Consider the following 16127-nt stretch of genomic DNA (forward strand, 5'->3'; position numbering starts at 1 on the left):
GCTATCCTCTCTATCTGTTGTCTCTTTGCTCAAAAAAAGTTATGTTTTGATTTGTTATAGATACAATGGCCAGTTCAGATATTATTTGAGCACCTCATAATCACCTCCTATTTTGTGGGTCAATATAAATAGTTGCTATTGAGTCAATAGCAACTATTTATATCTTTTTCTTTTGGAAGTATAGAGTCTATAGACTTCCATTTTGCGGTTTACCTATGATGTAAACAAGGCAACTAGATTAGAAAATTTTCTTTTGTCAGGTCTCTTAGTCTTAGGCAATTTGGTGGATAATTTCTGTCAGGCAGCTGCCCCACCTCAAAGGAGCAAAAGAATAAATTATAAAAGTAGTGTGTGAGTGTACAAAATTCTATAATAATCTTTATTTTCTGATGTGCTGTAGATGGAAGAAACCGCTTTTATTTGGATAAGTTTGTCTTGTCAATGGAATTCTTCTCTGTTGAACTGATGGAACATTAGGAAATGTGTTCTAAAATACTGTGGGCTTTATAGAATTTCTTAGGCATAATTATCTTGATTTGTGATATACTTGGAATGGAGTGGATTCTTTTTATCTGTTATCACCATTCATTCATTAGTATGGCACTGTTACCAAGAAATAATCCATCACCACTAGCATTGCAAGAAATAATCTATAAATTATTTTGGTTATCTAAAAAGCCCAAACCTTCTCTTTGCTCCTGTCCACCCCTTCTTTTCTAGCATCATAATTAGTGGAAGATGCCAGATTCTAAAGCTCTCTGGTACACCTGGTCAAAGGACCCAGACCTAGTTGTTTATCTCCTTGTCTTTCCCCTTTTCTCCAAATTTGTACTATTTTTCGCACAACAGGCACATAGCCTGTTCCTTGAATACTTCAATCAGGACATCTGAAAATTTTCTGAAGCCTTGCACATGCCTCAAAACCTAATCTGATACTACCTTTCCCTCCAAATACACCGTCCCTCTCTGCTTGCTACCTACTTCGGCCACCATGTCAAGTCTAGATTGACTTATCTTGATAGCTTCCAATCAAGAGAGAGAGAGAGGGGACAAAGACCTTACTTTTTAAAAAAAGTGATCATATAGTAGATTGGCCATATGGCCCATTCATCTAATGACTGATCTGAAAACCCTTTAATTGACCCAATTATAAGCCAGGCTTGAGTGGCTCAATCCATTTTCGAGAGACTCTCTCTCTCACACACACACTTGTGTCCTTATTTAGCTAATTATTCTTCTGTATAGTGTTTATGGCTTGGATAGAATAAAATAGAAAACAAAATTAAAGTAGATCTACCAACACAACTAAATGAACAGCCCTTTCAAACTAAAAAGAAAGTGTTCCTACCAAGTGACTGTTCTACAAATACTGAAGCTCTAGGTACTCTGCTGCTTGATTCTTCTTCTTTAATTATGGTCATATTACTCAAACTACTATACTTTTGCTAATATGGGTCAAGTTATTGGCCTGGGCCAATTATTCCTGGAAGCTTACAATACTCATTTTAGATATGACGTGTTATTTAAGAAAATAAATAGAAGTACCTGGGAAAACATTGATTTTTGAGATACAAAAGACTATAGTTTTAGACTAGTGCGAATGTGCTGAAAGATCCTATATCTGCAAAGTACGTGATGAAATTCATGCTACTATCTTGTTCATAGTGCAACGAGATTCGTTCTCATTGATTTGATATTCTGTAGTGCTTCAAAAAGGAAATATGGCATTGTTTGACTCTTTATATTATGAGACCAATGTTTTCCGTATGTCTTGATTGGCCTTGTTCTGCAGGCTGTGGGTGTTGTCTCTCTTGCCTTTGGAACCTCAAGACAAAACTCAAGAAATTAAGGCACATTAAGAAGTTCTGGCCTAATGCTAAGACAATTTATGAACAGTAAGTTTTATTGTTGATATCTGAAGAAAATTTCCTTATATAGAATGTGTTCTAATGTATGTTTTAACTTGGCATTCAGAAAAATAGGGAACCAAAGTCAAGAGGAAACTTTGGTGGAGGCATGCAGTGATGCTGATGCAAATTGTTCATCTAACTTGCGTATTGAGGGGGAAAAGACTAATCAAAATGCCCAATAGCTGGTTCTCTCCAAAGTTTACTCCAAGAGGATAGCTGGATTCCATGATATTTCATTTTGTTATGGTGTGACAGGATACAGATAATGTTGTGCCTAATGTGTACATAAAGTATAAACTAAGCATGGAAATTTGAGGTAAAGTATAGGAGCAGCATAGAGGTTTAATAATTATTTCTGTATCTTGTGTATATTAGCTTTCATATGTACAGTAATTAAATCACGAAAAAAATCATTCAATGATAGCTATTGATGGCCGAATTGCTATTCTGCCACCATACAGGGTGTTATGACCATTGCTTTCTCATTGCAATTATCTTTGTTTTCAAACTGTGCGCTTTTTTATTCTTTTCTTACTTTCTTAATGCAGTGGACTTCAGTTATCTCAAGAAATAAAGTCCACAATTGTCCAATAGGGAACTTGTGTTCAAATCTTGCTTATTTCAAAAAACAATTGGTGTCTTGGGTTGATGGCAAAAAAAAAAAAAAATTATCAAATACCAAACGATATATCATATATATATATATATATATATAAACACTAATTAGCCGTTCACATATTTACCAATTAATAATTGAAAAAGTTTAAAGACAACTTTTATATCACAATTTTAAAATGATTTTTTTAGAGAGTTTCAATCTATAGTGTCTGTCTCTAATGGTAGTTTTTTATTATCAGACTAAGATATCAATCGGTTTTTAGTGTAGGCGATAATTAAACTTCAGATTTCTTATTTAACTATTAAAGATTTTACCAGTTAAATTAATTGGAACCCACCAATTTTAAAATGATTATTTGTGAGTAAAAGAGAAAGCTATAAGTCCATGTAAAAATAAATCGTATATCACTCATAAATCATAATCGATTGCTTTATTAAGTTGTGACAAATAGCATGGTCGCAGAATAACCCGGTTAATAATTTAACATCCAAAATATTAAAAAATAAAAAAAGAATCTTGAAAAGTGAGAGCAAAGATTTTGAGAGGGAATGAAGGTGTATGTATAGTATGGGAATGTCACATGTGTGTGTGTGTGTGTTTTTTTTTAAGTCCACGCGCTCTATCGCTGTCCACAATTACCAAATCCGCACTTATGATCTCCATGATTGGAGCACGTGAAGCGCGTGGAACTTTTATTTATTCCAAAATCAAGTATATCTAAATACTATAGCTTCATGACTCATGACTATGGAGCCAGCCAAGACAGAATCATCCTAGCCGTCAATTCACTTTACAGATCACTCATGATCATCATCATCACCCACCTCTATATGTCCTTTCCTTAATCAGTTTTTTTTTTTATTTTTTAGAACCCTAATTATTTTAACACACGGAGAAAAAGAGAAGAACATTTTAAAACACTACTTGAATACAGTATTTTTATAATATTTTTATAGTGATAAATTGTTATTAGTTTTATTTGAATCCATCACTAATGTCGTTTTTTAATTCAATTGTGAAATTTTTGTGAATGCACACCACTTTTAATAATTGCATCTATTTTTTTATAATTAGAATTATTATAAAGGTCAAAATGTGTACTTTTATTATATTTGTTTTGTTAATTAGAAAGTTATGAATATAATAATCCCAATTGTAGCTTTTTGGTCGCGGAAATTGCGGATTAGTGGAACACTCGCCGATGTCATAAAAATATGGAGGCGGGAAAGGTTTATGAACTTAATATGTGAATATGCTCTGCACAATGACACAAATCCTTTTTTTTTATATATATATAATTTCTTTTCTTGAGAAAAGGATATGAAAGCATAGAGGTTTAATAATTATTTCTGTATCTTGTGTATATTAGCTTTCATATGTACAGTAATTAAATCACGAAAAAAATCATTCAATGATAGCTATTGATGGCCGAATTGCTATTCTGCCACCATACAGGGTGTTATGACCATTGCTTTCTCATTGCAATTATCTTTGTTTTCAAACTGTGCGCTTTTTTATTCTTTTCTTACTTTCTTAATGCAGTGGACTTCAGTTATCTCAAGAAATAAAGTCCACAATTGTCCAATAGGGAACTTGTGTTCAAATCTTGCTTATTTCAAAAAACAATTGGTGTCTTGGGTTGATGGCAAAAAAAAAAAAAAATTATCATAAAGCGAACACTATAAGTTCATATACGTCCTCTGCTTGGTAGTAAATTTCCATTTGCCAAAGCTTGATTAAAAATTCCATGTCTCTAAATAGAAACACCCTCTTAATCATCTGATTCTCCTTCAAGTGTCTGGGGTTGGTGCAAAGTGTCCATTATTTTGGGAGTAGGGATTTACAATGTCATTTTTTTTAAAATAGGGTATAACAATGTGCTCACACCAAATCTTTTGGGTGTTTCTGTAATCTAGCTTAACAATAAATAACTAAATAAATAATTCAAATTCAAGTTTGTAACAAATATAATCATAATTTTTTTAAAAATAAATTTTATAAAATAGTCATATACCAAACGATATATCATATATATATATATATATATAAACACTAATTAGCCGTTCACATATTTACCAATTAATAATTGAAAAAGTTTAAAGACAACTTTTATATCACAATTTTAAAATGATTTTTTTAGAGAGTTTCAATCTATAGTGTCTGTCTCTAATGGTAGTTTTTTATTATCAGACTAAGATATCAATCGATTTTTAGTGTAGGCGATAATTAAATTTCAAATTTCTTATTTAACTATTAAAGATTTTACTAGTTAAATTAATTGGAACCCACCAATTTTAAAATGATTATTTGTGAGTAAAAGAGAAAGCTATAAGTCCATGTAAAAATAAATCGTGTATCACTCATAAATCATAATCGATTGCTTTATTAAGTTGTGACAAATAGCATGGTCGCAGAAGAACCCGGTTAATAATTTAACATCCAAAATATTAAAAAATAAAAAAAGAATCTTGAAAAGTGAGGGCAAAGATTTTGAGAGGGAATGAAGGTGTATGTATAGTATGGGAATGTCACATGTGTGTGTGTGTTTTTTTTTAAGTCCACGCGCTCTATCGCTGTCCACAATTACCAAATCCGCACTTATGATCTCCATGATTGGAGCACGTGAAGCGCGTGGAACTTTTATTTATTCCAAAATCAAGTATATCTAATACTATAGCTTCATGACTCATGACCATGGAGCCAGCCAAGACAGAATCATCCTAGCCGTCAATTCACTTTACAGATCACTCATGATCATCATCATCACCCACCTCTATATGTCCTTTCCTTAATCAGTTTTTTTTTTTTTTTAGAACCCTAATTATTTTAACACACGGAGAAAAAGAGAAGAACATTTTAAAACACTACTTGAACACAATATTTTTACAATATTTTTGTAGTGATAAATTGTTATTGGTTTTATTTGAATCCATCACTGATGTCGGTTTTTAATTCAATTGTGAAATTTTTGTGGATGCACACTACTTTTAATAATTGCATCTATTTTTTTATAATTAGAATTATTATAAAGGTCAAAATGTGTGCTTTTATTATATTTGTTTTGTTAATTAGAAAGTTATGAATATAATAATCCCAATTGTAACTTTTTGGTCGCGGAAATTGCGGATTAGTGGAACACTCGCCGATGTCATAAAAATATGGAGGCGGGAAAGGTTTATGAACTTAATATGTGAATATGCTCTGCACAATGACACAAATCCTTTTTTTTTTTATATATATAATTTCTTTTCTTGAGAAAAGGATATGAAAGTTATGTTTTGTCTATTATACAACTCAAAAACTAGGGCCTATAAATGAAAATAGGGGGTGGGTTGACTTAAGCTTGCAGTTTAGTCCAAGTCCATGCCTTCATGTATAGCTTAAAGTTTAAACTTTAAACCCTTTAAAGTTTAAATAAGTTTAAACCAACTAGTATAATTTCTTTTTTAGTTAGTGTAATTTAGAGTTTTTCTTTTTCTTTTTATTTTAACTATCCATTTTATTATTCAATTATAATTATAATTAAAATTATTGAAATATTGCTTTTAGTTTATATATAATTATTAATTATAATCTATAATGTTTAATTTTTTTTTTTTTGTTTTTTTAACTTTATAGGAGAAAAGAGATGAGATAAAAAAATACACTCACATGCTAATACCAAAACTGCATGCAACAATTAGTGTCGCGGAGAAAGTAATAAACCCCTTCTCAATATCACACCTTACCAATGTGGGATGACTTGACAACACTGTTGGTAGCATTTGTGCAAGAAAAGTAGTAGAATAATAGTTGATAGATGGAAGAATTCAGTCGTTACCTAATAAATAATTGAAGAAGACATAATTACATTTTTTCAATTTGAATGATTAATATTAAATCTCGCCCAAATTTTAAGGATCAAAATATATTTTATCTTTGTAGTTTTTAATTAACTCAATTGATAAAGTCTTTGATAGTTGAATAAGAGATTTAAAATTCAATTCCTACTTACATTAAAAACTAATTGGTGTCTTAGTCTAATGATAAAGAGTTATTATCAAGAGCGGACATTATATAAATATATATATATATATTATCCTAACAAATATTATATCTATACTAGAATATTTTTGGCCCCTTAAAATCATAAAAAGGAAGAATATTTTTTGGCTGCTTTCCTTTTCCCTAATTTTTTTTAGGCATGTACTGATTTCTTTTAAGGCAGACTCACATATTCTAGATATCTCCCTGATTTTCAGCCTTTTGGAAGATTACATCATTACAAATTACAATACTTGGACGGTGGATTGTTTAATACTTTCCACCATTTTTAAACACAAAGTTATTAATCAACATAAGAAATTCTGAAAAATCTTTTGGATTTTGTAAAAATTATATAAAAAAAAAAATAAAATATAATTAATGAAATGGATAATAATTATGCGCTAAACCCAAAAGTCGATATTCAAGTAATAACCCAATAATAGTATTATATTTTGCACGATTGTGATGTCCCATATTACCAATTTTTATAGCTTAATCATTATTCTCATTTATATATGTTTACATGCTCCTTTGAGTTGTTGATACTGTTTCTTGAATTTACACCTTGGTCTCCCTTTTTCGTTTTCTTTTCCTTTTTTTTTGGGCACCGATTTTTTTCCCTTGCTAAAGCATACATCACATCAGTGAGAAAAGGATTGGGTATCTATGTAGATAAGAAGCATTTATTATGGGGGCATCAATGTAGATAAGAAGCATATACTATAATATAAGGGGATTCCTTTTACCAAATTCTTGAGCATTTTAAACTTTAAAAAAGGGAAAGAACTTTTTATATGTTACACCCATGCCACATCTAGTTTTGGGCAACTATGATGGAAATCATTACATGCTACTTAAATTTCTGCATCTTGTAGCCAAATTTGGACACTGATATGATCTTAGATCTATATACAGCTTAATAACCAGTCCATTTATATGTGCATAAAATCAGATCTAAAAGAACTTAGCTAAGTGCAAACAGGTATATTCAAACGCTTCCAATAGAGAGGTTCTTAGTTCTAGTTATGTTCTTTTTAGTATCAAAGATAAGATTTTGTTATTGAAAATTACAATGATTCTCCCTTTTTAAGTCTTGTATGGATTTTAAACAGGAAAAACAACAATCCTTTAAGAGTGAGGCTTATAGATATCTCAACGAAATAATTGCATTTGTTGTTTTCTGTTTCACATCGACCAATTATGCTGCAGATCTTGGATTTTTCTTTCAACACTCACAAAACCTCCCTCATTGACAATAAGTTCCACTATCACACTTGTAAAAGCACCCTTCAAAGCTTCTAAGTTATGTGTGTGTGTTTCTCAAAAAAAAAAAAACATGCTACCAACTTAAAAATATAAGTCATATTATTAACTCTAGTCATTCAACCATTAAGCAAAATTCACTTTCTTAATTCAACAAACAAGTTAGTCCATTTTTGTTCTTGACTATTAATTGTGTCGATTTTGATCTTTTATTCTCAAAATTAAGTCAATTTCACCGTTTGAACTTTCCGTTAAAATTCTTTAACAGTATTTTGTAACCTAACAAATGGAACACATGCTAGTTGCACACACTTTATAACTACTTTCATCAATGCTATGATCAAACATTCCAGTCAAAGTGTTAACGGAAATGAGACAAATGGATGGAATTAGGCTAATTCTTAGGCTCCAATGGGATGCGCAGTCAGAGATAGTAGATCAAGTCATCAAACGCCCTTCTTTTCCTAGTCTTTTGGAGTAGATTTCTTACTTGAGTCTTCTTCTTCTTCTTCTTCTTCTTATTTTATCTTATCTTATCTTATTCTTTTGGAAAAATAAACATACTCGTACACAAAAGAGAGGAAAAATAGTTCTAATACAAAAACACACCACAAATGCACAATATTTCATACTCGAGTTAGATCCACACTACAGTTACTTTATATCTTTTTAGAGCATTGCTTTACTAATAAGGACTCACAAATAATTCCGTCAAAATTTTAACAAAGATGAGCAATTAAACGGATAAAATTAATAACTTGATTTCAAAAATTGAGGAACCAAAATTGAACATAATTTATAAATGTGAGATCAATTTAAACTGTGTTTGATGGCTGAATGACCAAATTAGGTTTAGTCTAAAAACTAAAAATACTACCATATATATATGTGTGTGTATATTTTTTATTTTTTGAAATTTAAAATACTTCCATATTTAATACTCCAACAAAGTTCAAACAATTACATGCAGAGAATAGATTTTACTCTTTACAATGCAGGGAAGTAGGGGTGAAAAATAAAAAGTAGGAGGTAAAGCCTCCAACAACAGACATACCCTTTGGCTTTAGAAGTTAGGACCGTCTCTACAGCAACAGTGAGAAAGTGATGGTAAATATTTGTACGTTATGGCTCTCTTTCTTTCTCTCTCACATAGTACATACATAGGATTAGTTGGCTGCCGAGTTTCTTTCATTGTCCTATCTGCTCTTTTGCCATTTCTACGAGAGTTCACACTTCACATGCATTTATTTCTATTTAGTATTTATCTTCCCAGCCAGCTCAAAAAGATTAAAAATACAACTCCAAAAAAAAAAAAAAAAGATTAAAAATACAACTCAAAAGATTTTTGTTCAAATAACTTTCAATTCCTTTTGCTCGTTTTTCATTTTGCTTTTTTACCATTTTCTCATACAAACAAAGCAAACAGCAATACTAGTAAACAAACACGAACAATATTGATCCTCCTATACAATCTCTCTGCCTGTTTCCTCTAGTCCCTTTGGACCAAACTAACAAATTACATCTCAAACTTCACATCAATCTAGTAAAATCCCAAAAAAAAAAAAAATTCAAGGAACACTACAATGAGAACTAGGAATCTCTCTTCACTCACAGACGACGATGATCCATTTGCAAAACAAACCCAACTTCCAAATCTGCAAAACAAAGCCAACAACCTCTAGCTCCATCTCCCATAGAATGAAATGTAAAAGAAAGAAAACCAAGCTGTCTTTTTTTTTTTTGTTTTTTGTGTGTACATAATAAATAGTATAAGAGCAACTAACCCAACTCGTATTTAATTCAGAATTGTCACTGAGAATTTTCTGGGTCTTCATCTCCACTATCAGTAGCTTGAGGCTGCTGGTGTTGTTGTTGTTGATGTTGATGATGATGATGATGCTCCAAAGGATGATTTTGCTGATGATCAGAATTCATATTCAATCCACCTCTAGAGTAAGCATTTAGTGCAGCCAACATTCCCAAATTTGACTCAGACACTCCTAGTCCAAGATGCTGAGAAGGTTGTTGTTGTTGTTGTTGATGTGGCATTAACATAGAACCCAATTGCAAAGGACTCCCTCTATTACTATTATTCCCTTGCTGGAATTCAAGACTGCCCGGAAAATTAAGCCTCGGCATAAAATGCAATGGCGCTTGCAATGTGTTCCCACTCGTTGCTGCTGGGAAAGGCCACATGTGAGAAGATTCTGATGGACCAGCACCAGAAGTAGCGGTGGCCACGGATGGTCCACCGCCGGTGACTGGCAGCATCCAGAACGTGCTGCCGGTACCGCTAGTTGGTGCCGGCGCCACTGCCCACATGGCAGTGGCCGGCAGGATATTCGATGGCCTAAGCAACCCCGAAGATCCTGCCGTAACAGAATCCTGTTGTTGCTGTTGCTGTTGCTGTTTGGATATTTGTAAGCCACTCTTGGAATATTTATTTGGAGACTCATCATCACCACCACCACTGCCACTAGCACCACTTTCATTTGGTTGAGTATCTTCTTTGAATAGATCTTCTCTAAACCGCTTTCTCATGTAATTCTCAGTAGAATCTCCACCTCCACCACTATCACCACCACCACCACCACCACTCGGAAGCGCTTCTGCTATTTGATCTGCTGTCATTAGATGCTGCTGGTGTTGTTGCTGTTGGTGTTGATGAAAGCCTAAGAAAGCTGGGTGAGCAAACCCTTCTTCATGGTAAGGGTGGTGGGCAAGAGCCAAAGCGCCATGAAAAGAATGAGGAGCTGATTTTGAAGGAGGAGCTGAGAGAGTAGAGCCACTGCTACGAAGCGAGACGTTGAGAGTGGAAAAATTTGCTGGGATTGTACCAGTACCTGTTGCGGCGATAATTGCTGGTTCCGCTTGTTGTAACAGCCACTCTATGGTTTCGCCATCGGACTTGTGGCCTAATTCTCTTGTCAATTGGAAGACTCTCGCGGCACAAGTGGCTGGCATTCGGATACGGCGTCCTCTGCCATCTACTTTCGTGTGTCGGTCTTTTGTGGATCGCTTGGCTGTTGGTGTTATGGTTGTTGTAACAGCTGTTGTTGTCGTTGCAGTGGCGGTCGTAGCAATTGTTGCAATTGTCAATTGTTGTTGTTGAGGCTGTTGTGATGGAGATGGGTTCTTTTTTATGGAGTCGAGTAAGGGAACGGATCGGGTTGAAGGGTGTGAGTCGGATCTGGTGGCGATGGCGAGGGAAGCGTCTATGGAGGTGGAAGTGGAGGAGGAAGAAGAGGAAGGGGAGGAGGAGGAAGTGGATAGAGAGGAAGAAGAGGAAGAGGCACCACCATGAGTTGTGGAGGTGAGTCCAGCTTGGATGGAGATTGAGCCCATGAAGGGTGGTCCTCCTGATCTGCCATCAAAAGATATTGGAAGATGAGAAGAGGACTGATTTTGGTGCAGGTGGTGTTGGTGTTGGTTTTGATTGAGGTTGTGGTGGTGGTGGTGATGGTGGTGAGGGTTGTTGTTGTTTTGTTTGTTGGTTTGCAAATCTGTTAGTTCCATTTGGTGGGGATGTGGGGGAGTGGGGATAAGGGGTGGGGTTTGATGGGTCTTCTTTTTTTTTTGGTTGGGTTCAAGTGTGATTCATCAACCCCATCTATCTTTCTTTGTTTCTCTTAACTCAATAACCCTATTGTTTTAGAAAGAGAAAGAAAAAGGGTCTTAAAAATTTTTTTGCAGGGTTTGGAGTTTGGACCTTACTAGGACTAAGAGTTTGTGGGGTTCTTCCTTGGTTTGGGATTGACTGTTGTCTTCCTGAGCTGCAAGAGAGAGAAAGAGTAGGTTAAGTAATAGGAGGCTTTAGAAAGAGAGAGAGAGAGAGAGAGAGAACTTGGAGAGGAAAAAGCAGCAGAAGCCAGAAGCCCACTCGTGGGGTCTCGTAAAAGGAATGTCAAAAATTGGCCTTTGTTTGTTTACACAACACAAATATACTATTTACTACCCTAGTAAAAACCCAGTAGAGAAAAGTAGAAAACTTGTTGGAGCACTTTTTAGTTCTTACATGTATAATCCAGAAACTCATCTATGAAAACCCAAACTTGTCCTTCGATGCTTTTTGACCAAAGCGGTCTGAAAATTCTTGAATTGGGGTCAATATTGTCTTCTAAGTTACATGAAGTGCCCCAACTTACAAAAATAGATGTTCATGTCCAGAAAAAAATGACCTTGAAAACTTCAAAAAACGTACTGCAATTTTATTTTTTTTACAGTAGCTACTCTTTCTTTCACATGCTGTGGTGCAACAGTTTTTGCAGTCCATAATATAAAGAAGGATTTTCTTTTTCCTATTCTCATGTAGAAACCCTAGTCCATAAAAGCATTGTGGTAAACTTTGAAGTTTGAACAGTGACTAGCAAATGCTAATTAGTTATGTAAATTAAGGTTAAAAAATGTGATTAAAGAACTGGGTTTTGCTTGTGAGAGTAGTGGCTTATTGGTAAATATACGAGTTCAGAATAGCAAGCAGCTAGACAACACAGGTGAGAGCATCAGATAAAGCATCTAATGCAGTAGTACAGCTCATCCCAACCCAACCCCACACTGTGTTTGTTGTTTCTCTTTTTCTAATTTTTCACATTTTTTTTATTTCAAAACTTTTTTTCTTTTGGGTTGTAGTCAACTGGGGCACCCTTTACTTTTGTTTATTGGAGGATTTGGGATTTGTGAGGACTCTATTGCCCTTTGCTCACTGATTTTAATAATCACACGTTTCACAAATTTTTATCAACTTCGCTAATGAGACAAAATGTGCCATATAAAATGGAAGCAAGAAGCCAAAAGTGACAGAAAATTTGTGGAAATAATTTTGAAAACTACTTTGCCAGGACCATTGGAAATAGTTAAAGGGTGCAAAGATCAATTATGCCAAACAAATAGTCAAACGTATTAGAAGGAGTTTTGAATTTGACAATAGATTTTGTTGATACAAATATTTCTCACAATCTTTGATGTGGCAATGGCATGTTATGATTCAGCTATAAGTTGTACTATGTTAGTAACTCATGTTTACACGTGAAAACATGTTATTATCGGGTTGATTTTATCTAATTGAATGAGGTGATTATTTGAGCTATTGGGTTAAGTATTACGAATAAGTCAATTGACATTAAAATTAAAAAAAAAAATGAAATTGAATATATGTACAAAATTAGATAACTTATAGAAACTAATTTGAATTCAATTAGGCTTATAATTGTGCTTTGGCTCTAATATAATATATATGATAGGAACTTTCAAGTGATTTTCGTAATTAACTTAGGTGAAAACGATATTTCTCAAATCACAAATAAGTCATATTAACGATTATGAAAAATACCCTTATAGGGTATCTGAGTTTTGAGCTCATTAGTTCTAGGCTCAATTCACCACACTATTAGTTTATGAGATTTTCAAAGTATATTATGAGAAAGAGGTGGAATAGTCTAGCCAATAGCTAAGACACCACTTCTTTATATCCAAAACAATTGTCATGAAAAATGTTGTCTCTAACATTACTTTTAATTTAAAAGAAAGATAAGCTAATTACCTATATTTAACTCAAATATGCAAACAAGCTAGATTTCTTATTGTATTGATGGTTCTTGCATCTTCTGGAGAAGATAACAACTGAATTAACAAGTTTTATTTTAAATGTTTTAGACATTTCTAAGTCTTGCTTTAAATCTCTTTTCTTGAAGAAGTTCAATTCTTTCTATATTTTTACACTGTCCTTCAATAATAGGTCCAAATGCAAATTTAACTCTTCAAGAATTTGTTTGTTAACTTTAGAAAATGTTTAACAAAGGAAAATATATATTATTTTTTTAAGAAATATATAAAGCCTGTTAGGCTGTGTTTAACTTCTAGAAAATATATCGTGATGGAAAATTTCCCAAGTTTCAATGTGTTTGGAACTAGAGTGTAATTTTTCCCAATTAATTTAAGAATAAAGCGTAGCCTACATAGGCATAAATAGTCTCTATTCATAAACATTTTGTTTCCTAATACTTCAAAGCCTTCAAGGCAACTGTAGTTTCATTTTTGGTTAAAAAAAATATACAAATTAAAAGCATAAAACATAAATAAATTGTCTTATATTGTACCTTTTTTTTTGTGTGTGCGTATATGTATGTATAAAAATTCTCTTACATTAAGAAAAGTTGAAGAATGTGATGCACATTTTTTTGAAAAGAAAAAAAAAAGTTCATAACTTCATTCTTAAGTAGTAGTTAAAGACTTAAACTTCTTTGAGGGAAAAGCTAGGAAAGTAAGGACTAATAATTGGTATTTTGAAAAGAAATTTAAAAAAAGTACTAGCTTAGATCGTATTTCATTATTAAATTGGAGAGTACGACTTATTCGTACCCTAAAATTAAAATTAATATTTTTTTTTTTTAATTCCTAGAAATGTTTTGCTGCAATGTTGTGAAAACCGTACTAACATTATTCCCAAAATTGGGCATTGGAATGGAGTGTGGCCTACCGGGTATTGGATTTGGATCCTTTTGGCATACCCTTCTGGATTTTGATGTAACACACAATCAAATTTCCTGTTCACTACAATATCAACAGTGACCATTAAAAATATCTATATCAACAGTGTTTGTTGTGAGGGAAAAAAAAATTAGGAAAAATATAATTACACACTTAGGGTAAGTTTGGTACACTGAATGTAAATTACATTAGAAATAGTAATTTTTATTACTAAGAATGGAAGATATTGTAATGGAATAATTATTACTATTCATAAGTTTGGTTGTTACACATTGAAAACTTGTAAAAGAAGATGTATAAGGAAACTTTATATTTTTGGAAATATATTAATTTTAAAACCTATTATATACACTAAGGAATAGCTATTACATCCATTTTAAAGAGGAATAGCTATTCTTCAATTTAAAGAATAGTTATTCCAATGTAATAATTAATCCATGTAATAAAGATGCAACTAAATGACCGAATTAATATTACATATGAATAGCTATTTCATTACAGGAGCTATTACAGCGAACCAAACGTACCCTTAGTGGGATAAAAGATTTTGATTCTAACCGTATGTATTTATTATTTATGGAGTAAAAATCTCATTTCTCACTCATAATATTCTTTTTTTTTTAATTAAAATTATTTTTGTTGTATGTCATGAATCTTATTTATTTATAATTTTTTAGTTACTTTATAAGTAAAAGAAAAAACAAAAGGTTTGTGACTTGCTACTATTGGTAGAGTAGTATAAAGTGGATGAATCAGGGTGTGATATAGAATTTTATTAGTATTTATATACATGAAAAAATGGCACTAGATAAATAATTTTAGTTGTCATTGTCAATTCATTTTCCTTACATATGAATTATGTATAAAAAAAATATATAATAGTGAAGTTAACACAACAATCACAATAAAGTTTTCACCAACCAAACGTATCAAAAAAATCGCCAATGACACCTTCTAGACTATGAACAAAATGACCATCTTCCTCTTTAAATTTGTATAAATGCACCTAATAGGTAATTACTTGACTACCCTAGTAGAATATTCTATTTTTCTTTTAAAAAATATTCATACCCCAATTATATATATTTCTTTTAGAGAGTTTCAACTTATGGCGTCTGTATCTAATAATAGCTCTTAATCATCAGACCAAGACACTAATCGATTTTTGGTGTAAGCAAATATTGAATCTCAGATTTCTTATTCAACTATCAAAGATTTTATTAGTTTAGCTAATTGAAATCCACTTTTAACTAAGACATAATTACACTCCACTTTGAGGTTTGTATAAAAGAGTAGTGTGCATATATATATATATATATACACATTAGGAAAATCACAATGTGGGAGAGCATAGACTTATTTAATGTATTTATTCAAACCTCAACATGGATAGAGTCATTTTGTCTAGTTTGGGGTGAAATATCATTTCGTGAGATGTTAAAGTAGGATGGTATAATTAACCAATAAAAAATCAAGTTATAATCATCAATTATAGCTCCAACTTTGGGAGTTTTGGACATGACTCTCTCTCTCTCAATATACATATATATGTGTGTGTGAATTCTTTAATACAAAGGTGATATCTTTTATTAAAAAATATATTTTAATAAATTTAACTATTATTCTATATGATAAAAATTATATAAATTAGTTTAGTTTGGTATGTTTAGAGGTGTGGCGCAAAGACAGTAAATATTATTCAGCCTTCCATTTTTATATATACATATATAAAGGGTTTGGATTGCGTCTAATACAAATGAGCATTGGATTATAAACTAGACAAATGCTGTGCCTTTTTTTGAAAACTAGTTCATATTTGATCA

General features: G+C 32.4%; 1 protein-coding gene across 1 annotated transcript; it reads right to left on the reverse strand.

The window, feature by feature from the left end:
* Positions 1-9160: 9160 nt before the first annotated feature.
* On the reverse strand, positions 9161-11737 carry LOC111997570 (transcription factor TCP8). The gene is made up of 2 exons (XM_024029678.2): positions 9603-11737; positions 9161-9473 (listed from the first exon to the last, which is right to left on the reverse strand). The coding sequence occupies exon 1, from the start codon at positions 11332-11334 to the stop codon at positions 9628-9630; it is 1707 nt and encodes a 568-aa protein (XP_023885446.2). The 5' UTR covers positions 11335-11737; the 3' UTR covers positions 9161-9473; positions 9603-9627.
* Positions 11738-16127: the final 4390 nt, after the last annotated feature.

This window comes from Quercus suber, unplaced genomic scaffold (assembly GCF_002906115.3).
Source record: "Quercus suber isolate HL8 unplaced genomic scaffold, Cork oak 2.0 scaffold_288, whole genome shotgun sequence".
In the NCBI taxonomy this organism is placed as follows: Eukaryota; Viridiplantae; Streptophyta; class Magnoliopsida; order Fagales; family Fagaceae; genus Quercus; species Quercus suber.

Excerpts from the sequence above, each read along its gene's own strand:
- LOC111997570 (XM_024029678.2), bottom strand. The coding sequence starts at position 11,334 with ATGGAACTAACAGATTTGCAAACCAACAAACAAAACAACAACAACCCT.